Source organism: Falco naumanni, chromosome 1, assembly GCF_017639655.2.
Source record: "Falco naumanni isolate bFalNau1 chromosome 1, bFalNau1.pat, whole genome shotgun sequence".
In the NCBI taxonomy this organism is placed as follows: Eukaryota; Metazoa; Chordata; class Aves; order Falconiformes; family Falconidae; genus Falco; species Falco naumanni.
The window spans coordinates 19,796,198-19,820,312 of NC_054054.1; the positions used below are offsets into that span (position 1 = coordinate 19,796,198).

General features: G+C 40.9%; 1 protein-coding gene across 1 annotated transcript; it reads left to right on the forward strand.

Moving 5' to 3' along the window:
* ANXA5 (annexin A5) lies at nucleotides 1-22,821 on the forward strand. The gene is made up of 13 exons (XM_040584070.1): nucleotides 1-111; nucleotides 185-240; nucleotides 7,348-7,432; nucleotides 8,505-8,599; nucleotides 9,403-9,516; nucleotides 11,808-11,898; nucleotides 12,848-12,927; nucleotides 13,380-13,436; nucleotides 16,328-16,421; nucleotides 18,168-18,263; nucleotides 18,806-18,864; nucleotides 21,024-21,146; nucleotides 22,266-22,821. Exons 2-13 carry the CDS (start codon nucleotides 232-234, stop codon nucleotides 22,326-22,328), a joined length of 966 nt encoding a protein of 321 aa, XP_040440004.1. The 5' UTR covers nucleotides 1-111; nucleotides 185-231; the 3' UTR covers nucleotides 22,329-22,821.
* Nucleotides 22,822-24,115: the final 1,294 nt, after the last annotated feature.

A 24,115-nucleotide genomic window follows, 5' to 3' on the forward strand; every position in this document is an offset into this window, starting at 1 on the left:
GCCGCCGCCCGGGGTGGGGCTGGCCCGGCACGGCCCCCGGTGAGGCGAGCGGCGCAGCTCCCGCCCTGCTCAGTGCTGCGGGAAGCCCCGGGCGCGGCGGAGCGGCAGGCGGTAAGGCGCTGGCCCGCGGCGGGGAGCGAGGGGGCGGCCGGGCGGGCGCTCACTGGCGTATCTCTCATTGCAGGTTCGGATTCGGACTCGGACTCGGCCCCGGCCCGGCGGACCCCAGGGATGGCGAAGGTGAGCGCGGCCCGGCCCGGGACACCCTCGTCCCGTCTGTCCCCAGATTTGTTTTCGGTCTCCCTTAAAGCAGCCCGCTGGGCAGGGGCGGAGGGGACGGGGTAGCTCATCATGTGAGGCGCATGTCAGGCACAACTTTTTTTTTTTTTTTTTTTCTCTTTCTGCTAGTTTCCACTAATTTGGCCAAGTTTTCGGTCTCTTGTGTTTATATTGTGCCTGGGGTGTTCATATTGTGCCTGGGTGGAGGCTCCTTCCACTGGAGGTGGAAGGAGTAAAAAAAACCCCACTGCTGTGGCTGTGCCCCGTGGGCTGATCTGTGTCTAACTTGAATTTTTCTGGAAACCCTGCAGCTATTGTGCAGTACTTTGGTCTTTTTTTTTTTTTTTTTTTGCTTTGCAGCTCTTGAGTCGCTGTGGTTTGAGCCTGGATGAAGGCTTGGAAAACGGGGCGGACTCTGGTGATTGTTTCTATAGTTGCATCAAATGCCTGTGCTCTGAAAAGTAAAATGAGAGTTTAATGGCATATTTATGGGTTTTGTACTGCTGTAGGAAGTGAAAGCCATCAAGTTGTATGAGTACCTTCACAAAAGTTGGGGTAATTGTACACTAATGTAGTAGTCTCATTTTAACTTGATGAGTGGAATGGTTAGTGGTGTTTTAACACTCCGGTAAATATTTACTCATATTCTGTCTGGATTTAGTTTTAAAAGGAAGAAAGTGTACTGCATAAAAAAAAAAAATATTATTCCACTAAATCCTTGAAGTTTTGGAGGTTTTTTTTGTGGTGTGTGTGGTTTTTTGGGTTTTTTTGTTTGTTTGGGTTTTTTTGAGGGGCAAAGGGGATTTTTCTTTCTTTAAGTATCAGGCCTGGTTTGCAGGATGCATCTTAGGAAAACAGGGGTCCCTACCCATGCCAGTGCAGGGCATCTAACAAGACAGATCTACTTGGACAGCCTTTATTACAGTATATATAGCATTGCTTATAGGCTTGTGGGTAACTTCTTAATAAAAGCATGGAAATTTGCAATTCTGTTTTCCTCAGAGACACAAACTTTAATTCTTGATCTTCGTAAAGGGAGTATTTCATTCTTTGCTAGTGCAAATGAGTTACTCTTGTTGTAATGTAGTAGAATTTTCTATTGCCTGAGGTTGGGCAGGGTTACTAACTGTAACTGTGGATGGTGGTAGGTGGCAGTCACTGGAACGAGGAGGTCTTGTACTAGGTAGGCCTTGTCCTCCATGTTCAGAGGGCTGCTTTCCACTTCAGTAGTACTCTTTGCCTGTGCGATTATGCAGCCATGAAAGATTGGGAGTGTTAAAGCTTTGTAGGCTGTAGTTCACTTTATGAAAATCAAAAAGCACCATGAAGTAATGATAAGAAATGAAAATGTCTGTCAGTCACGAAATGTTGGGTGTCAATTGACAACAGCTAGTTATATGTACAGCCAAAGGTTCCAAGTTCACAAAGGCTGCATAGCACAGTCTACTGAAGTCTAAGTGTAGGTGCATAACTGAAGAATAAATCCTTTGAAGAAGGTAAGTTATCGTTGGAGTCTTGGTCATTGAAGTATTTGTTCTTGTTCAGTTATGGGAAGATTTTTTTTATATCCCCCCCCCCCCCCCCCCCCAAGACCTGAGGATTTTTGTGTGTTCCACGTCCAGGACAAAAAGGTTCATTCATTTTGTGGGAAAACTACTGCATGTTAAAATGCACGGTGCAGGCTGGTCTCTCCATGCCCGTGTTTATCTGCTTTCTTTGGAGAAGTGTTGCTGTCCTAACAAGCTGCCTTTTCTCAGACATCTGTATGTGTAGTGGTCTTTGTTACTGCATAGATGCACGTGGCATGATCTTTTCCTGCTCAGTGAACACCTAGGCTGCCTTGGAAATGCTACCCCGTGTTTGCTAATTTGGAAATCTGGAAAGAAACCAACGAGAATATTTGCTGCTTGCATGCTGTGGACTGATCTGGTTTGGTCTGCTACTCCCAAATTTTTCCCTGAATGTGAGGTTAGGAATATTTTGTGTATCCATTTGTAAACTGCCTGGAAAGGGTTGCTTGCTGCTGGTGGAGGTGTGGCTGCTTGTGTGCCATATCGGGAGTTCCTGTTCTGCCAATGTGCATGTGTGACTTGGAGCACAGAAATTGTTATCACCAGCTACAGTAGCGCTTCAGAGGGTTCTGTGTCGCATTCCAAAATATGAACACTTTTCAGAATCGGGTCCTAAGCAGCTCTTTGGCTTTGTTGTGGTTAGTTGTGAGGACAGGTTCTTTGAGTGTTTTTGCAAATGTCCCTGCATTAGTTCCTACATTGCTGCTGTTTGCCCTTCTCTCTCTCTCCCCCGCCCCCCCCCCCCCCCCAATCTTTGGTATTTCTGTGGTGTACTGACTCAGAGTTCAACACAGATGTTGTGTAATTCAGTTTTTTGTCAGGAGTTCAGATTTAGTGGGCCAGATGTGAATATAATCTGCTGACCAGGGTTTACCACTTTCATTGAAGTGGACATCTGAAGCATTACCAGACTTAGAGAGGCATCATTATAGTTGTGCATTTGTGTCAGCTCTGCGTCTATATTCATCCATCCACAATGTAATTTGCATCCTACTACCCTTGAAATATCGGTACAAATGTAATGAAATGTTTACATCTACCTTCCATGATGTTAGTTTTAAAGCACAGTTTAAACTGGGACCTCTGTGTAGTCTTCAATGGCTGTAAAGGCTTTCAGTTTACCAGTGAACACTGTGTTGTGCTTTATCTGCAAGATGGCTGTTCTTCTGTAGGAAACCTTAAGGCTGTCTTTGATTTATTCCAGCATGTGACCTTCTGGGCTCTCTTCTGTCTTCTGAAAATAGCATACCTTCTCTGTTCCTCAACCCTGTGTGTTGGAAAACCTTCTCCATTTCCATTCTTAACACTCCACAGTTTTCCTGTGCCATCTTGTGAACACAGTTGCTTTAAATATAAATAAAATATAAAATCACATACTACCTTCTCTACACTGGACACTGGGCTTTCCAGTGGCAAATTGATGAGATGCTACTGAAAGAGAGTAGCTCATCATCTGTGGGAAATCTGATGGGTGAGAACTTGCAGTGAGTGTGTATGGACCAGGGAAGCTGGGAAGTCTGAATCAGTTCAAGTATGGTCTTTAGTTTGCTGATAATGCTTTGTATTAACAATGGCTAAACATGGGATCTTGTGGGTGGGAAATCTTTTGTGTTCTTTTCGGGGGGGGGGGGGGGACGGGGGGGGGGGACGGACGCTCGTTAAGTGGCTATTGTTGATCTTAGAGATAATGCTGTTGCCAGGATATGTGGCCACATGACTTCAAATTGTGAAGCCAGGTTGTCTCTTGGGAGAAGTTTATGTAGCTCTGAGGTGCTGGTTAGAAACGTCTTACCTGATGAGACTATCATATTCTCCTGAAAACATTGACTAGAGCAGAATAAACAAAAACAGACAATGTGTATTTCCTCATTTGGAGGGGTATAAATTCTAAAGCAAGATCATCTCTTGCTTTGAAGTCTTTTTTTTTTCTTCTTATTTTCTTTCTTTTTTTTTATCCTGCTGCCTTTCCCCTTCACGCTAATATTGTGTATCTGGGGGCTTCGTTAGTCTCATTGGTAGGTGTCTGGAGAAAATGGGAGCTGGTGTTTATTTCTAGTGTATGATCACAAATTGTGCTTGCAGTACACGATTGCTTAACAACAGGCAGTGTATTGGGGAATGGAGAAAGGAAAGAAGGTGGGTAGGTTTTGGATATTACAGTCTTGAGGTATTCTTTCTGTTGAGGTCTTGCATGTTGTGCTTCTCTTTGTATTTTACTGCCCAGTGTTGGGTGTCGCTATTTAGAAAGGGATCACTCCAGATTACAAAAGGATTTGTATCAAAGACTATTCAAGTTCTTGCCATTGATGTGCTTTGGGTTCTACTGGGTGGGAGGTTTACTAATCAAAACAAAAACCTATGAGGCTGTAGTGGTATTGTGTATCTGTTTGCATAAATGGCAAGGAACATTCTTAGAGATACTAAAAATAAGATAATTTATTTACCTCTATGAAAAGTTACGAAGTTTGTAAATAAGCTTTAAATAGTTGTTTTTCAGTTCACCATTTCTCATATTAGGTCAGAGTGGCTTTAGTTGTGATGCTGTGATCCACCTGCAAGGACCAGTTCATTTTGATAAAGTTTAAACTACTTAATGTTGAAACTGTAGCTGAGTTGTCTGGTAAATGAGTGTCTGGCTTTTGTCAGAGACTGTTTGTGTGGATGTTTTATTTTGTTAGAAATGTCTGGTTTGTAGCTCCTGTTGCAGATTCTCCATGACAGGAAGTTGACCTCAGTGGTTGAAGCAGTGATGGTAGTTTAGAATAGATGCTTGCCCCCTCTTTGGCCAAAAAGTGCCATGTTTGGGAAGGAGGGAGGAGACAGCTCTTCCCTCTGGGGTCTAGTTTGTTGCCACTGCAGAGCTTTCTGCCATTGTCCATTGATTTTGTAAATGAGAAATTGAGACTGGAATAGTTAATAAGGGTCCTTCTGGACAGTGAGGTGTCTTAGATGGATTTGTGGTTGTTAAACATGGCGAGCCTGAGTATTTCCTGCCAGAGCCTGACTGCTGGGCCCTGCTGCAGCGCTCTCAAAAGCTAGGTGAGTAGGTTTCTGATGTGAAAGTTAGGAATGCCTTGACGCTTTCCCAGTAATGGCCCAACTATTGTCAATGTCACATCTATCCATACGTGGCTTCTTCAGGCAGTTAGACTGTAGGTTGGACTTGGGCCCACAAAGCTGTATCCGAGCTTGTCTTATACGAAGCTTGTTCCTGCTGTGGATGTGCTCTATTTGCACCAGCGTATAGTATCAAGGGCAGCAGATGTAGCTGGAGATTCTGCAGTTATAGCTGCTGTCTTTGTGGTGCCCAGGTAACGTGGATTTTTGTTATGCTGGATGGCAGAACCACAGCAATACTTCTGGTTTGCAGCTAGGTGCAGCTCAGGTACTGATTGAGGGTGATTGTGGCAGGTCAGTAGCCAAAATCCAGTAAATACTGTGCAGTCAGAAGGGAATGCCTGGAATGCAAATGGTGCTCACATCAAGAAAACTCAGACTACAGCTGCACTGGAGGATTTTCAGGAACTGTATGTGGACCTTAGTATGTATGAAGGCTTTCCACACTGTACTTTGGAAAAGAGAGTTATGGAAGGATTCTTCTTACTTAACAAAAAAGAGAAGGATGATGCAGAGATAGATTTAATCTAGCATTTAGTCTTCACACATGTTGTCTAAAACAGCCACAGAGGCATGTTGGCCCATTGTCACAAGACTTAGGAATTGTGAAGGGGAATTCCACTTGCTTATAATAAGATAAGCAAAGGAAAACTTTTAACTTCAAGACCAATCACTATTTCCTCTTGAGACCTGTTGACCATTGGTAATTTACAAAGGAGAATTGTGGTAGTTCTATAATATTAGTTATGTTAAGATGATATGATACAAAACAGCAGGAAACACACTTTTAAATTACCCCATGCTGATGGGCATGGTAATAAGGGAGGAGGAGTACAAAGGCTTTTCAGTCTTTAACTGAACTGTTTAACCAAGTTAAATCCAGTTTTTAAAACTGAGTCCCAAATCCTTGAGATTTTTTCATGATAGCCTTTAGAATTAGCTGGGAAAATGGCAATAAGTACATGTTGCTGTGCCTAAATTTGAAATACTGCCTGGAAACTTGCTTGTAATGAGAAAAGCAGAATGCTTCAGGGGAATTGCCATGCCTCTGAAGTACGCTGGATACTGGAAAGCATCTACCAGAAAGAAGTTTGTTGTTGCTATTAAACACCGTGATACTTTGTGTTCTGGTTTGCTGAAATACCGTGGAGGTAAACCTAATCATTACTGTTTCTGTCATGGGGAGGGGTTGAGAGTCTCTGATGGCAGTAACATGCAGGTGGCCTGAGAGGCAGCAGTGCTTCGGGGCAGTTTCTGCTTAGTGCTCACCTGCTCTTTTCTCTCTTTTTGGATGAGTACGTTGACTTGAAACCAAAGCACTGTGTGGCTGAAATTGCTAACTTGAGGGAAAGGCTGTATCATAGAGGCCAGATGGCTGTGCTGCCTGTGAAGTAATCTGGTGCCAGTCTCAGTAGGTGTCCTCTCATGCTCTTTCTGGAGAGTGGAAAAATGCCCTGCCTGTACCAATTACTGCTTTTGTACCGCAATGCTTTTGAGAAACTTCCCTTCTTCAGCTGTTAGAAAAACCTCCCTATTCACAAAACCCAGCTGTTTCCCCTTTTGGCCATTGCTCAACTTTTATAGTTTCTAACTTAACTCCTGTGCTATCCAGTTACAGGTTCTTGAACAGTCATATTTAAATAAAGGCAAGATTTTTCCATAAGGGTGATGAATATCCTTTTGTGTTAGGCCCAAAGAGAAAGTCCCTGAAGAGCCATGTTCCGTGGAAACCTAGTGGAATTATTTTTGTGTTTGGATGGGCTGATATTTATCCTTTTGTTTGAACTGTTTTTATTTTTAGCTGTGAACTACTATGAGAAAGTAGCTGAATCACTCGAGTAAAAAGTTGCTTATCAAAAGAAACACGATGAAAAATTGAAAGCCATTGCAGAGTTCAGTAGGTCTCCTTTATAATGTGATGGAGAAAATCAATGTGAATACAGGTTGAGAGCTCCAGCAGTTTTTTCTTGAGGGGAGGAAGTTGTCATTTCCAAAAGTCTTGGATCTTTGTGCAGCTTTTCTAGCATACGTGATTTGTGCAATTTGTTTTCCAAATTACTTTAACAAGTGGTAATTTCTTAGTCTTTTTCTAGCATTCAGGCTCCAGTGTTGTAAATACCAATCCTGCAAACCACCATTATGTGAATATACCTGAACTTAGCTGGTGTACTGCTGAGTAAAACCATAGTAGTACCTTTTGAATGAGCTGTGTTTAAATACCCACAGACTGCTATTTAGTCAGGCAATGGCAAAAAAAATGTGATCATCTTTTGGATTGTGGATTCAAAATTAGTCTGAGCTCATGTATGGAGAACGGAAGATGCTGTCTTCTATTTCATGGCTCCTTCCCTTTCCCCCCACCCCTTTTTCCCCCCTCTAGTACACGAGAGGCACCGTGACAGCCTTCTCTCCTTTTGATGCCAGAGCTGATGCAGAAGCTCTTCGTAAGGCCATGAAAGGAATGGGTAAGAGTAATATATTTTATGAAAAGGGAAGGGCTCTCACTCCTTTGAAAATATCCTTTCAGAGCTTTTTTTTTATATTAGCACGTGAGGGTCGGGCATGTGTCTACATGCCATGGAATGACAACCCCAGGACTGCTCGGGTCTGGGCATGTCCTAGTTTTGACTGCGCTTCTCTCAAAGATGTTTATTTTTAAGTTAGCATAAGGAAAAAAAGAACGTGGTTTGCCCATTCCCCATTAAAAATTGATACTCCACAGGGTTCTCTGCACAGAGTTTTATTGCACAGCAAGCTAGACTGGATTTACAGGCAACAGCTATGGAGAATTATGATGGTGTAGTAGAAGCTCTGTGCTTGGAAGATGTGCAACAGTCCCCTCAGTCTGGAAGTGCAGAAGCATGTGACAGTGTGAACAAAGAATACAAGCACGCAGCATGAATGTAGACTTAACAAGTGGTCTGTAAACTCACACTGTAGCTTTCTGCCCCAAAACTTCCCTGTGAGAACAAATCCTAATGTGCTACTTGCTTTGAAGCTGCCTGCAGGGGGAAGCATGAATGTGATACACCTCGGCCTATTGGCAAATTCACTAGGGCTAGTAAGACGCGGTGCTGTGAGGGCTACCTTGCAGACTGTTGTATATAAAATGGGTAGTATCTCAGCACTTCTGTGCTCTGGGGTGTTTTGCATTACTGGATTGAGTTTTGCTGGGAGTCAGTGGATTGTTTAGTCTAGAGCAAATGCCTTAGTGATCCCAAAGGCAAGACTCCTATGTAGAATACAGACTCCGACTAAATGTTCCAGCTGATGCTTGGGAAGCTGGGAGCAGTGCCTGGAACGGAGCACTGATGGAGAACAAACAACATGTATGTCCTCCGGTCATATTTTTGCAACAGCAGAACACCAAACCTGGTGGCTCAGCTTGGGGTATGGTGACATTTGTTATTTAAATGCTCCTGCTGTTTGTCAGTAGACTGTTATTTTCAAAGCATCTTTTGCTGCCTTTTGGGTTTGTGCCACTGCTATTTGGTTTTTTAGAGTGTCTTTGTAACTCTTTGTTCTTTTTAACTTCAGGAACTGATGAAGAAACTGTTCTGAAGATCCTTACCAGCAGAAACAATGCTCAGCGTCAAGAAATTGCATCTGCTTTTAAAACCTTATTTGGCAGGGTGAGAAGAAAAATACCTTTGGAAATGAGCTGAGTGTGGCTTGTAAAGATTACTTAAAACTGCGAGGCATATGCATCATGTTCCCTGTAAACGGGTCCTTTGAAGAAAATCTCATTTTCCTTCTGTCTCCCGTTCTCCCCCATCCTGCCATATCCTTAATTGCTGACTAAGTTAGAATATTCCCTTTAGGTCAGCACAAGGAAGTTACTTCATTTTCCCCTCTTTTGGTCCAGTATGTCTGAGGTGGGGTTTTGTGCAAAAGCTCCTATAGTTTCCTGTTAATATATTTCTAATACTGATCTCATTCTCAGTATGGGAGGAGTTATCAACTATTTTGATGCAAGGTCTGCAAAGTAAGGTGATAGCAGGAAAAGAATTTTCTAAAGCTAGAAAATGTGACAGAAATAAAGCAGCCTAATACAGCATGAGAGAACAAAACCAGATATATTGGTAGATAAAGCCATGAGTGAGTTCAAAGCAGAGGCAGCTTGTTTCTTTCCTCCAGCATTGTTGGATCCTTTAATGTTCTGGCTGGGTAACCTTTGTTTCAAATAACAAGTTCAGTGAACAGCTAGGGTTTGAAGAATTTCTGTATTGGAAAAAAAAATCGGTATGCTTCTGGTTCTCCAAATGCCCATGTATCCTTGTGCCTGATTTGGCTACATTTGTTTCAGTTCAGGTACCTATTAAAAAGAGCCCTTGCACCCGTTGCTGTCTTCAGAGTCTTCTAACTTGCAGATGCACATGCATCCATTTAAAATGGATAGTCTTTGTTGATTACAGCACTGTTTATTCTGCATTAGGATCTTGTAGATGACCTGAAATCAGAACTTACCGGAAAATTTGAAACATTGATGGTATCTTTGATGAGACCAACATATATTTTTGATGCTCATGCACTGAAGCATGCCATCAAGGTAAGAGGAGTGAGGGAAGGAAATAAATACATTATATGAAATGTTTGTTGCTTTCTTGTTTTTTTAGGAATGATCTCCTGGCTGGTAAGAGGAATGCTAATAGAAGTAGCCTTCTTAAAAAAAATTAGGAATGTTATGCGAACACCAGCTATTATTGCTAATACCATGGTTTTGCCTGGTTTCTTATTCATCCTGATAACTCGTTACAGGTAGTTTAGAAATGTAGTCTGTATAATGTTTTATTTGAAATTATTTTTATTAGAAACTATGTAATCTTAAGAGAACAGTGTTACTGTAGATGCAGATTAAAATCTATATAGCATATGACTTACTCCTTCTGATTTAAATACGGGTAAATGTACATGTTGTTTTTACATTCGTTTTGCTGCTGCAGTCCAGCAGACACTAGATTTTTGTGCTGTGAGCAGCCTAGGTTTAATAGCTATATAGCTCTATGCCTAGGCTGCAAATTAGTTCAAAGCATTTCATTAAAGTTGTTGTATAATACAGTATCACAAGGGAAATTCTGCAATAATGCAGAAGGAAGAGTTGATAGCCCTGCAGTGTTACCTTTATAACATTTCTCTTTAGCTGAATGCATCCAGTGCCTTTCTGGGAAGGCCAGGTAAAAAATTTACAGTCTGTATGTGTAGATATTTTAGTGTGTTTTCTTCCATTAGTCCTTTTTTTTCCCCTGCCCCTCTGTCACACTTGTCTGATATCATCAGTGTGTGGAAATTCTGGACTTACATGTCCCTGGATTATTGACAGAACCTGTTGATTAAAGTAGAGGACATTGAACTTGACTAGTGTCAGGTAGTGCTTGGCTGGGCGACACTTACACGTAAACTGCCAAGGTCCTTGATGACCAACTGGTTAATATGTAGGTAACTGTGCAAGCTAGTGCTTGTGAACCCATGACCCAGCAAATAGTATCTCTGACAACAGAAACTTTAATCCTGGAAATTTTCTGTAATCTCTTTATATGCAGTGGGGGAAGGGGACATGGCACTTGACAAAGAAATTGATAAAGGCCTTGTTGACTAAAAGGAAAAAAATGTATTCCCAAACTCCTCTTGTTGACTCAGGAGTCAAAGACTGACAGGGAAATGACAGAACAGATGGGTGTAGGAGGGAAAATAGAGATAGTGAAACAAGAGTGGTTTTGTTCTTGTCACTTACAAAGAATGATGTTAAACACAAGCTCACGGGATTTCAGAGAATGTGTCTGCACAGGAAAAGTTGTCAATACTGGCTGCAGTTCAGTTAAGGTGAGTATCACCAGTTAAGAAGATGCGATAACAGAGTCTTCTGTTCAAGATAACAACTCAGCTAAGAGCATTAAGTCTGTGCTGAAGATTGTCCTATAAATTTTCACTGCTGCTGCTCTAGATTAGAACTAATATAACTGAGCCTGCCTCACTTATGCAGTAAACATGTTCTTGAAACAACCTGTATTTTAAAAACAATTACATGTAACCTGGCAGACTCGTATTTTGAATATCCTTGTATACAACTGGATATCTTTGTATGCAGGTGGTATTGGGATTTTCCTTGCAGGAAGGGTTCTAAGTAACATGCTGAAGCAAAAAATGTGCAGTATTACAGTGTTCCTTTTGTGAAATAACTTCTTGGGAAGTGTAAAGAGCAATGGCTTATTTTTACAGGCAAAGTAGACTCAGACTTGTGGCAACAAGATACTGACTTGGCTTTTGTAAATTTTATCCTTGTAAAAGCAAAGAGTGCCTGTTGTGCCTGCTGTAATTGGAGTGTAGCATCTTAAATTATCTGGGTTAGCAATTCTGTTGTAAAATGTGTTTGCAGTGGAAGAAAGGGTGGGTTTAACACAGCACAGTTCATAGAAGGGTAAAGATCATTGGTGGGTGGCTCTGTGTTTATTTGTGCACTAGTTGATGAAAGACAGTATATGAACTAGAGCTAAAATGGAAACTGTTACTCTAGTCATTCACTTACCCTGATGTTGATGACTGTAAGAGTGAAGAATTGAGGCATATCTGGGTGTGCTTGAACATGGAAAGGCTCATCTGATCCAGCAGCAGTGAGCCTTCATTAAATGTTGCGTTAGTTTTGAAAGCAATTAACTTAGAGTTGGAAGACATGCTTTCAAATGCGCACCCTACCCACCCACCCCTCAACATACCAGAAAGAAGAAGAAAATTTCTCTTTTATTTGGTCCAAGTGATAAGTTGATGCTTGTTTTTGATTGTCAAAGGGAACTCTTGTTTTCTTTTTGTTAGTCCATCAACTGATTTATACTTGCACCCCTACAGGGAGCAGGAACCAATGAGAAAGTGTTGACTGAAATTCTTGCCTCCAGAACACCTGCTGAAGTGCAGAGTATTAAACAGGTTTATCTGCAAGGTAAAGTTCAGTATAAAATAAAATTCTAGGGTCTACATCCAGTTCTCTTACATGATTATAGCTCATCGTTCAGATAAGGTCTATGTGAACTGATGGGTGTGTCCATAAGCGCGATTTTGTTCTGCTGTGTTGCAAAACTTCATAGTGAAAGAAACTACAGTTTGGATTATAAACTAAGGTATTTTTTGTTTCGGGGCTATGACTGCAGGTTAAGGTGTTTTGTGTTTTATAGTTAGCATTCTTTCAAATGCATTTCTTCCCTTCACCGGTCATTTTCATCCCTTTAACTGAAAGGGTTTTTTTAGTAATGGAAAACTAGAAAACTGGTATCACAGAAAATGAGAAGTAATTTTTTGCCTTTTGTTTAGCATTCTGTTCAGATGCATTTGTGCTAAAGCAGGTGCAGCTTTTTGGCTGTCCATAGGGAGTATGTGCTTTTGCTCTGCAATTGTGGGGTTGTTTTTTTTAAGGCAGTGTTTAATTCAACACATTTCCTTTACCTCTGAGCAGATTCCTGCCATACCAGAAATTCTCAAGTCTCAATAAAGTTTGAGACAAAACTTGAGTCTCCAAGGGCAAAATTTATTAGTCCTAGAGTTTTCTGGGCTTGCAATTGTTGTACAGTTGTGAGACTGTTATATTTTAGCATAACTCCTGATCTGTATGCTCTTTACTTCTTTGAAGAGCTGAATCTATGCATATCACTTTGTATTTTAAAAAAATTTTGAGTAATCTGCTCCTGATACTAGGTGTGAGATGCTACCTTTTCACCTCTCTTACAATAATGTTAGGTTGTAAGTGAAAGCACAGTATGTCCTGGTTGTTAAAGCTGTGTCTGATAAATGATTCTACAAGCCGTGAGTCAAATTAACTTTTGGCTTTTCATTGCTTTCTCCTCAAAATAGTGAGGAAGTCTGTAAGGTGGTGAATGGGTATTGCTCTTTTGCAGAATATGAGGCCAACTTGGAGGATAAGATCACAGGAGAAACATCAGGCTATTTTCAGAGACTGCTGGTGGTCCTGTTGCAGGTCAGTGTCTCTGTGTGCAAGCATGTGTGTATGATTTTTCACATCTGTTTTCCTGTCTGATGTACACTTGTCGCTTTCTGCTTTCTGAGCTAGGATTCTAGATAGACCTGGTGATAGACAGGATTGATGCTGAAATGGAATCACTTCCCCTGACTTGCAGGATCAGTCTTGAGCTGCTAATGGGTCATTTCCACAGCACTGAATTGAAGAACAACTGTGATGCTCAGGGGTATAGCAGAATGCCTGCTGTGTGGGGTTTTGAAGGCAATAAGAAAGAACATTTATTTAATAAAGACATGTGCAAGCAGAAGGGAAAAATAACGTTATTTTGGAGAAGATGCATTAGGGCTTGACTTCTTGCAGTAACTCTATAGGCTCAATATAACAGGTAAGTTGTTTTTTGATGCAACTTTTGATTCTTCAGTTTAACGACTTTTAAAAATTCTCTTTAGGCAAACAGAGATCCTGATGGCAGAGTTGATGAGGGTCTTGTTGAGCAGGATGCACAGGTGGGTGAATGATTTGAGTTTTGGGGTGTTTCCACAAGTTATCTTGCAAAGAGAGTATACAGCTAGAATTCAAATGTGTGAGAGAAATTTTTAAGGTTCTCTGTGTTTCTTCTTTTATACATTCTGGAAAAAAGAAGTGTCAAAACATGAAACGTTAGATTTTGGGCACTTTCAGGTTTCAGTGTAAAGCATGTCTTACTTTGTTTATTACTTAGCAAGGTGCCTGAATGGAACAGCGATTAGATCACTGAAGGAGAGAGTGATGATTGCTGAGGCTTTGTGGTGTGCTGAGACACCCGCTTCTGGAAAACTCAGTGGTGTTAATGGTTTGTTCCTTAATATCTGACTTGAACTTCTCTCTGAATTCAATCCTTACATATCATGGGTCATATATGTATCATAGTGAAATGTTAATGGTATTCAGTGAGGGATGCTTCCATAGAGGGTGAAATACTAAAAAGAGAAAATATATGAAATGTTCTGGTTTCCTGTAACCAGATGACAGTGTAAGAATTGCCTCTGAAGAATTTCTGGGACCTCACATATTGCCCTTTGTAAGTATTGGTGGTGACGTTGTCACTGATAACTAAACTTTTGCTCTAGACAGGAAGGGGAATACCAGCAGTTAATTGGTATCCTTGATGCAGTCTCTTGCTAGATACTATTGTCTGTCTTAGTTGTAGTGATGGTCAATATTTTAGCGATTTGATTACATAACATGTTTAATGCATGTTTCTTCTTGGTTATTTCAGATAACTCTGGGCTAGGCAGTTTCCTCTGGTAAATTGTCATTTGAGATGAAAGAAAATACATGGATTGTTCAAGGTGACAAGGAGGAAAAGCAGAATACCAGATCAATAAAACATTCTCCTTATAGCAGAGTGGCAAAATTAATTTTCCTGGCACAGGCCTATCCTTTGTTCTGTAAATTCAGAAAGCATTGTTCTCCTGCTATTAAAATGAACCCTGTGGAAATTGGAGCTTGAAAATGAGGGGAATGTGTCAATCATGAACTAGATTGTTCCATAAAATTGTGGCAGTCTTGCTTTTAGTTGGGCTTATGTAATTAAGGACACCCATGAACCACAGGCCTTGGTAGGTAGATTTCTTTTGGCCTCTTTAATTGAGTTTAAATGAGCATCTAAATTTAGGAGGCACCATACCTAAATGCTGAAAAAGTCCTGGTTTTCTGAGTGGTTTCTGTGGTTTATGTACATTGGGGTTTTCTGTCACATTTCTCTTTATTGATACCTTTACGTTCAACAGCTAACATAGCTGGAACAGATTCAGAGAATTTTGTAATTACTGTTGCCAGGTACAGATGGTCAGAATTGAGGTATGTGACTGTGCAAATGCGAGACTGTTTTTGGCTTCCAAATCTTTCTCGACTAATGTGATATTCTGGGAAGTATTTGATACATTAGAAGGCAACCTTTTTGCTCAGTGGTGATTTTTAATTTTTTTTGTCTGTGATAACTAAACACTAATTCAAAGCAGTTGGAGAATGGGCATTCTATACTACAAGACAGTATGAGTGTTCAGGGAACTTGCAAGACTTTTCTGAGAATGCCTGAAAGAGACCTTTTGAAGAGATTTTTTGAATATCACTTTTTAACATTATGCAATTGACGTACATTTTTGGGTATTGCACAGCAGCAAGGCAGGTAAAAACTTAGAGCTCACATAAAATACCGTTTGCAACATCTCTAAAGAAATGCATTTCTGGTGTTACTAAGTGCTGTGCTGAGACTTCACATTCGCTACTGAGTGGAGAGTGCTGGTATTCATTTGAAGAACAGCATGTATTATTTGAACTAAAGATCCATGCAATGCCTTAATAGCTCTTTTTTCTTTACTCCACCCTTTGTACTCTGTACCATTAATATTAAGAAGAGCATGCAGCAGTCACAAATGTGTTTTGAATAGGGTTATGGGACTAACATAAACAGAAATTTATAACATCCCATTCAGGTTTTGCAGTATGGACAGATAGATGGCTAACAGTGTTGCTATGCAGCAGATTTGTTTGTAGGGATTTTTTAAATGAATACTTGATTGCCTGAATATAAGTGGTAACCGGTTTGCTTATCCTCTGCTCACTGAGGAGGGAGAAAAAGTACTATATACTACGACATGTACAAAACTTTCTCCTGGTGTTCAGCATGTGATTTGTAGAAAACTTTCCGAGTGTCAGGAAAAAACTAATTCTATTTCCTGAATTATTTTTTTCTTTCTCTTTCGCCCCCTCCTGTTGCTTATTCCAACTTCTAGAACTGCTTTACTTTCCTAAACGCTACTAATGGGCCAGTCATTGTCTCCATTGAAGAAAGACTTGCCTGAAGAGCAATGAATGTACTTTAAATGATTAAGATCTGGTTTTCATATAACTAAGAACTTAGCAGCCCGCGAATCAGAGCTTTTAAATAGAACTTCCCTTCCTTTCTGGAAAACTTCCTCCTGAGTGAAGTTAGCATGGTTCTCCCATTGGTATGAGTCGCCATTTAATAAAGTTTTGCTGGTCTGATTTGAAAAAGGGGAAGGGCAGGGGGAAAGAAAGTAGAAGAAGCAGTGTTTGGACTAGATTTGATCCCTTGTATTACCATATTTTCAGAAAACTTCAGGCTTTTGGAAGGAACTATGCACCTAGTCAATTTGAGGGCCTTAAACAGTATTACTCTTGTAAATGCTTTCACAGTCGTTTTCAGAATTTAACTCTTTATTTCTATGTAAGATCAGTTCAGTACCTGCCAATTTTATTTTGTTTTTTTTCTGTCCAGCTATAGCTTGTTAGTAAGTTTCATGCTCCTTAGAGTGAGACAAATAGAGCTTTTCAACAGGGTGTGTGGACACATAACAAATACTGCTGTTTTGACCTCTTGAATTTACAACAGGTTTTGTTTAGAGCTGGGGAGCTGAAATGGGGAACAGATGAAGAAAAGTTCATCACCATCTTGGGAACCCGAAGTGTTTCCCATTTAAGGAAGGGTAGGTAGTATGGCTCATGTGTGCTTGAAAACTTTTGCCTGAAGTCTCAATATTATCCAGCTGGTGGTAGAAGTGGTATAAAAGTTGTTTCTGGTACTGCACCTGTCAAGCCCAGAAATCATTAATCTTCCCTCTGTCTAATAATACATTTAATTTTGTTTCCTGTAATTCAGTTCCCCCTAGCAGTGGTGATCTCCTGCAATAGATCTGAGGGACAGCTGCCGTGTTTCTTTCTAGATGCTTATTTTTGTTATTTTTTCTCCCTTTTGATAAGAGGTTATGGCAACAGAAGTGATGCTGAGTGTCTGTCACGAGTCATTATAATCTGATGGAGATCCAGCCCTGAAAAGATCTACCCTTTTATAGGTGCATACTTTACTAGCTGTTAATAAAGAGGCATTAATTTTTTTCCCCTGCATCTTAACTGTTCATAAGTGTATTTTACCAAGCTGTTTAGGCCGTTGGGAGTAATGATCAGTAAGTTTTGCTTTGGTACTCTGATCTTTTTGTTTTCCTTTTGAATATTTGGATTCATTTGGATTTTCAAAGGATTTTACTGTTGAGTTTTTTGACTTTATTTATGTTACAGTAATCCTAAAGTTTGGTTTGATACATTGAACATTTACTTAGCATGGCATAAGTGTAAGATTTCATAGAAAACTGGGGTCTTAGTTCATGAAGACAGACCTGAACAGATTGCCAGTAGGCCAGTTTGTATGAAGTGAGTTTGACGTAGTAACCCAGTGTAGACAAGACCTTAAATTCAGGATAAATGATAGCTTCACCATGGGAAAAATGCTTGTTACTTTCTACAACTTCTCTTCTTTCCCTTTTCCTCTTATCCCTGCACACTTTCACTGGATGTGTCACAGAGTGGTTGAGGTTGGAAGGGGCCTCTGGAGGTCATCTTGTCCAACCCTGTTTGAGCAGGGCTACCTAGAGCAGGCTGCCCAGGACCATGTCCAGATGGCTTTTGTGCATCTCCAAGGACTACAACTTCCCTGGGCAACCTGTGCCAGTACTGTGTCACCCATACAGGAAAAAAGTGTTTTTCCTGTTCAGACAGAGCTCCCTGTGCCCATTGCCACTTGCCCTGACACTAGGCACCACTGAAAAGAGCCTGGGTCCATCTTTTCTACACCCTCCCTTCACATATTTGTATGTATTGATGAGACACCTTCTTGAGCCCCTTGAGCTCTCTCAGCCTTTCCTTATAGGAGAGGTCCTTCAGCCCCATAGTCATCTTAAGTGAGTCCAGTGAAGGGCCACTCAGTTGCTCCACATTCCTCTTGTACTGGGGAGCTCAGAAGTGGACCCCGCACTCCAGGTGTGGCCTCACCAGTGCTGAGTAGATAGATAAGGATCACCTCCCTCCACCTGCTGGCAACACTCCTCCTCACACAGCCCAGGGTACCATTGCCCTTCTTCGCAAGGGTGCACTGCTGCCCCATGCGCAACCTGGGCCCACCAGGACTCCCAGCTCCTTTTCTGCACAGCTCCTTTCCAGCTGGTTGGCCCCCAGCATGTGCTGGAGCACAGGGTTTTTCCTCTCCAGGTGCAGAAATGTGTTGTATAGTAGCAGTCTGGTAGGAAATAGGTATTTAGAACAGGCCAGAGGGAAGAATGAGTGGATGATAGCATTTTAATTGTGGATAATGAGTGACAGGTGGCATTAACCTGTACTGAGGAGGATACTGGGAGAAGTGCTGGCTGTACAGGTGACTAAACCCACTTTCTGTTTTGCAGTGTTTGACAAATACATGACTATTTCCGGCTTTCAAATTGAAGAGACCATTGATCGTGAAACCTCTGGTGATTTGGAGAAGCTGCTTTTGGCAGTTGGTAATTAAGTCTTAATAGATATAGAAATGGCCACCTTCATTTACTCCCAGGCCTCCTTAAATTGCAGTTGTTACAGGAAGTGGCATGAAAACTTTTTAAAGTTAATCACCTGGGATCTCTTTTTGTTATTTAGAGAAAAGCCTTTATTCTTCCTTTAATGGAATGGGAGGGCAGGGGGGGAAGTGGGCCAGGAGGTAGTGGTGAACTGTATTCGGTTCAGTCATGTGCACCTCTGTCAGAAAGTGAGACAAAACTCTGCCTTTGCTTGTATTCCCAGTGTCTCATTTAGGACAGTGTCATCGGAGATGTGTAACTGGGATTAGAATTTGACTAGCAAAGTGTCTTTCCTATTGGAAATAGATGGTGCATTCTTACTTCTAGAACCCAAAGAGTTTTAGCAGAGGAACAGACTAGCTTACAGCTGTATGCTTGATTGTCCACACTGGAGAGAATGATCCAGTAATACACATCTTGTCTTGACAGTGAAAGATTGTCCTGTATTGAATAACAATCAGTACTTTAATCCTTTGCCTTTTTTTCAGTGAAATGCATCCGAAGTGTGCCTGCCTATTTTGCTGAGACTCTGTATTATTCCATGAAGGTATGTACATGTTTTCCATACGTCACTTTCCATCTCCCCCAGTTCCAATTCCTCTCCCTTTCGCTTGTTCTTCATTTCATCTTCCACTGTACCTGCCAATAGTATACTGTATCACTAAGCATCTGTGAAAGGTTTGGGGAATGCAGGTCTGGGAGAGGATACAAATGATTCATAACCTTTTCTTTGAGTTCATCCTAAGTTTGTCAGACTGTAAATCTTCTACAGGAAACATCAGTCTCATCAACTGTTTTTGGACTTAATCTTGTTACATTGGAAAATGTCTGGCTAGTTCCACTGGGCACTTCAAACTAGATAAAGGCTACGGTGTCTTTAGGGGGTGGATGTACTGAGGAAGTAACGATGCCCAGAACCTGAACTGTAGATTGTGCAAATTTAGCGCTCTTTGTTTTGGAGATGAGTATTTACACACTGAACATGTGGTTAGCTTTGAAACGTGTTTGATGACCATCCATCCCATTTTGTGAAGGAAAAGAAACTCAGAAACCGGGCAGAGGTTTAAACAGCTACCAAAGATTCAGCAGGGGAAACCCATCAGCAGCACAGCTGTTTCTGTTGGTTTTGCCTTATCTTGGATGGGAAGAGACAAGCAGGGAAAACTGTACTTTTAACTCACAGGGGCTAATATTAATTAAGCCTGAGGTAGGTAGTCCATTGTTTTTGAGCAAGTTATCAGCTTCCCTGAAGAATTCTTCCCTTCCCCTTGCTGAAGAGCACTGAAGTATGTTTGTCACGAGATGGCTGTGTTGATGCGGTGTCACCATGAGAATTAGTGAAAAGAGATTAAGATAGCTTAATTTTTAAAAGCTGCTTTACTGCTTTTATAGTAGATACCAATGTAAAATAGGGTTCAGGTGGTAAATACGAAATATTATACCAGTATGCTGAGCTGTACGAAGAGGATTACTTTCTTTTTATTTATCTACTTATTAATTTTTATTTTTTAAAAAGTGCGGTAGAAAATCTTTTCCTGTCGGTTTTAGATTCTTGTACACTTCTATTATGAGGGGCCCTGATTAACGTCTGCTGGTGAGATCCCCAGTTGTTTTTTTTTTTCAATATAAAGAAAAATAACTAAGCACATCAGATAAGAAAGGTCTTCAGCACCTATTACTTTGGCAGAAGAGTTTGTACTTCTTAATTTATCAGTTTGGCATGGCAGATTTCTACAATTAGCAGAGTTTGCTTTTGTAATTAGGTGGGGCAGAGCCTTGCTTTTACTGGATTCTAATGTCAAATCCTACTCAAAAACCACTGGACTCACGGCATAACTTTTGAGCAGCTTTAGGGCATTGTTAGATGTAATCCAAGAATATTTCGCCCAGTCGAAGGATTGAGTGACCCTGGACGTTAGGCTGAAGATGATCGTGGGGGCTCTGCCAAGTCCTTCCTTGAGGTGCATTAGCAGGTCAGCCTATGAAAATTTGTATTGCTTCAGCTTGTGTGGAGTCTGACTTGTCTGAGCTGGAGGGGTCAGGGTGTTAGTCTGGCATGGCCTGCCAGCACAGGAACTTAAAATATTTAAAGCAATAAAGCTGAATGAAAGAGTGCAGCATGTTTGTGTGGTTGGAAAAGGTTTATGGAGTTTGCCTTTGTAATGAACAGCTGGATGATTTGTGAAATGAGTTGTTCTGCCTGTGTCTTGCTGTACAATGTTACATGCTTTGTATTAGTCATTGTTAGGATTTATATACCTGATTCCAGAACAGACTGTGATTCTGCAGCCTCAGACTCTGTTGAAAGGGTGATTTGCATGTGACTCTGATTGTGGCGGCCAGCTATATATACTACTGTGTAATCTTGGAACTGGATTATTTTAAAATTATATGGGCATTCACAGTTGAAGCCTGTGAAATGAAACATGAAATAAGAGGCTTAACCATACGGCACTTTATAGAAGTCCAGGAATTAGAGCACCTTGCACGGTTGGTCCTCTGCTCTCCACATTGCAGCGTGAGTGTCTTGTGATACTGTCCCAGCTATCCTCTGCTTTGGAGTAGAAATGTAATGCAGGAGTGTTTGGAGACACCAGTTGTTGCAGTTGGAGCTTTTATGTTGCACCCTGGTTGTTTGCTGTTCTGTTACAGCATCTGTCCAGAACAAGCTCACATTTTAATATTATTTAAAATTTTCTCTTTTAGGGGGCTGGCACTGATGACGATACCCTGATCAGAGTCATGGTTTCAAGAAGTGAAATTGATCTGTGGGATATTAGACAAGAATTCAGAAAGAATTTTGCAAAATCATTGTATCAAATGATTCAGGTAAAATTACTCTTCTATTGTCAGGGAAAACAGGAGATTTAGATGTCATTGTTTCACTGTTTATTTTTATAGGAGGGGTGGGTGTGAGTAGAACTGGACAACACAGTGCACTCTGACAGCAGTGGTGGTTGGTCTGCAGTTTTGTGAAGTACACATTGTGTCACTTAGGTGGGGGGCACTTCCTGTGAAAAGCTAAATGTTTCTTTCCAGTGTTTATGTGGAGAGCAGATGTGGTTTTCTGAAATTGCAATTACTCATACACCATTTTTAGCTTCGTTTCCTTTTTCTTGTCTGGGTTCCTTCTGGTTTTCAGTGCTTCAGGGAGGGTGCTAGCTCCAGAGAAATGATATTGAGGTTGGGAGTTTGTATTATTGTGAGACTGAAGTTTAAATCTTGGATTGCGGAGTGGAACCTTTTGCACCATTTCAGAGTGTAGAGCATTTCACTGTGGAATTAGTCTGAATCATAATCTCCTTTGAGTGGATGGAAAGAAGCAGGAAGGGAAAGAAGCAGCAAGAAATCCAGAGCCAGCTGTTGCTGCAAGGTTGAAGCCAAAATGCTTTTTTTTCTATGAATTTTTTTTTGGGTATTTTGTTTTATTTTCAAGCACTGGTTTTTATGATTTTCTGTTACCGTTCTTGACATTATGCTCTCTTAATTAGGCTGGGTGGAGTTGCTTTTGACGCTGTCAGTCGGGCCCATACAGCTGTCCTGTGGAATTCATAGCAAGAGCTTCCAATTTTTTACAGGGAGCAGGGCTGGGACCTTTCTAAGTGATGTTGGGTGCACTTTGCACATTTAAAGGTTGTTGATGCTGCTTTGGGCTTCTCCTTTGGACTTTCTCACTTGCAGGAGAATGCATTCTAATATGTAATGAGTAGCTCAGTTCTAGTAAAGCTTTCAGAGCTTTTTTTTTTTGTGTTTCTGAAAGTCTGTGTAAATTTAGCTCTAACATAAGAGACAGAGCATTTCCTTGTGTCATTCCTGAGTGGAGAGTCATCCAAGTAGATTTCCTGTGGGTGGGATAAATGCATAATCTGTTGGAGTTTTCCTTGTCTGTTGCTTTTCTTCACATTTCTGTGGCTGTGACTCATGGTGACTGGTTTGTTATATTAACAGAAAGATACGTCTGGGGACTACAGGAAAGCACTCCTGCTCCTCTGTGGTGGAAATGATGAGTAATGGTGACAGTGACACGAAAGATTCCTTGTACTCCAGCTTTGCAGCCCTTTAGTTAGCATGGCTAGCTAAGTTTTTATATTCTAATGCTTTCTGGCTCTTCGAGTTTATACCAGTATTGCACTTACTAAAAATGAGCATATTGTTATCCAAGTGATAGCTGATCCCTCCTCCTTCTGATGCCCCAACTTCCAGGAATTTCAAGTGCCTTCTGTGATATGCGAGAGTCATCTTCATGGAAGATGGGTATGAGCACAGACCCCAGTCCTTTGCAAGTGTTTTGCTGAAATAGGGAAAAAAATAATCATGTACTTTACTAATAATTTGAAGATTATCTTGTTGCTTTTATTCCTTACATTTCCACTGAATGTTAAGCTAGCTCTAACATTGCAAATGACAGAAAGATACCCTTTGTATGTAATATTTGAATGAATTTGCTGAATCTAATACAAGCAATCATTGGAAATCTGAAGGACCAATAAATTTTTTCTCTTCAGCACAGTTGTGTGTGGTGTTTAATGGGCAAAGATCTCTTTTCCCTTTCATATGGTTACACTGCTTGAAACTGTTGGCGTGGTTTTCCTACTGTTGTGTAGGCTTCTAAATATAGATGATGTTTTGCAGCTGTATGTCTAGTCTAGTGTGGGCGCTGTGGTGCTGCTGCTGTTTGGTATAGCTGCAATACCAAATTGTTGGTACTTTCGGGCATTGCATTCTCATTTTGTCTTTTTCTTCTCCTCCAAAGCTGAGGGAAGGAAGGAGAGCTGTTTGCACAGTGCCAAAGTAGAGCAGATGTGCTGCACTTGTAGGAACAGTTGAAGATATCTGGAATGGAAGCAGATTAAGAAGAGATGGGAACACAGTGATCTGTACTTCAGGGATCCTGAGTGAAAAGAAGATGGTTGCAGCACCTCTCTCATCAGGTTAGCAGGGAGAAAAGCACAGTGTGAGAGAAGGACCAGTCTGTTATATAGGCTCCTTTAAATTCACTGCTTTAGTTCATCATTTATGACTGGCTCTGAAAATTAAATTGACGTGTGTGAAGGAGAATAGAGGAGAATTCCGTTTCATGCATTATAAGGTCTAAGCAGCATGGTTCTAAGCTTAGCTTATCGGTTAGTCACAGACATCAGCTGTAGAAACTGCACATTCTAACAGTCCTGTTGAAATTGATTCTTCACAGATTATTAAGAGCTTTTTTTTAAAAAAAAGCTAAAAAAAAGCTTTCATATTGAATAAATGTGACATTATAATGTTTTTATATTGTAATTCTGAATTATTACTGTCATGATCTCTTGCTAATAAGTACTTGGTTTTCAATGTAAAATATGAAAGCTCTTTTTATAAGTAAATATGTTAACTAAGGCCTCATCCACTCTAAAATCTTCTTTGTCTTTCATTCTCTTGCACACATGCACTCACTTTTTCCTGCTCATGCACTCTCACTTTCACACTTTCTCTTCCCTGCTTCTTTTTGTCCAAATTTAAGACTTACAGACTTCAAAAAAGCATAACTGATTTATTTATTTATTTTTAATGAGACAGTTAAATGCTTTCCTCTGCTGCTCCTGGACAGGTTATTGAATTCTCCATGTCACTTGTACGTGGGACAGCTGTGGGTGTGGCTTGTGTCTCCACCATAATTTATACTGATTTAAATGGTGCTGCTGTAATCCTGCCCTGCCCTCTTCTGCAGGCTGCATGTTCCCAGCCCTTCTACATGCTGGCACTGAAGCTCTTCTGACCCTTTGGGTGACCTGATCCAGGGCCCTGGGCTGGCACAATCCAAC

Excerpts from the sequence above, each read along its gene's own strand:
- ANXA5 (XM_040584070.1), top strand. Across the intron at positions 7,433-8,504 it reads TAAGGCCATGAAAGGAATGG|GAACTGATGAAGAAACTGTT; the intron begins GTAAGAGTAATA and ends TTTTAACTTCAG. Across the intron at positions 18,264-18,805 it reads GAAGCTGCTTTTGGCAGTTG|TGAAATGCATCCGAAGTGTG; the intron begins GTAATTAAGTCT and ends CCTTTTTTTCAG.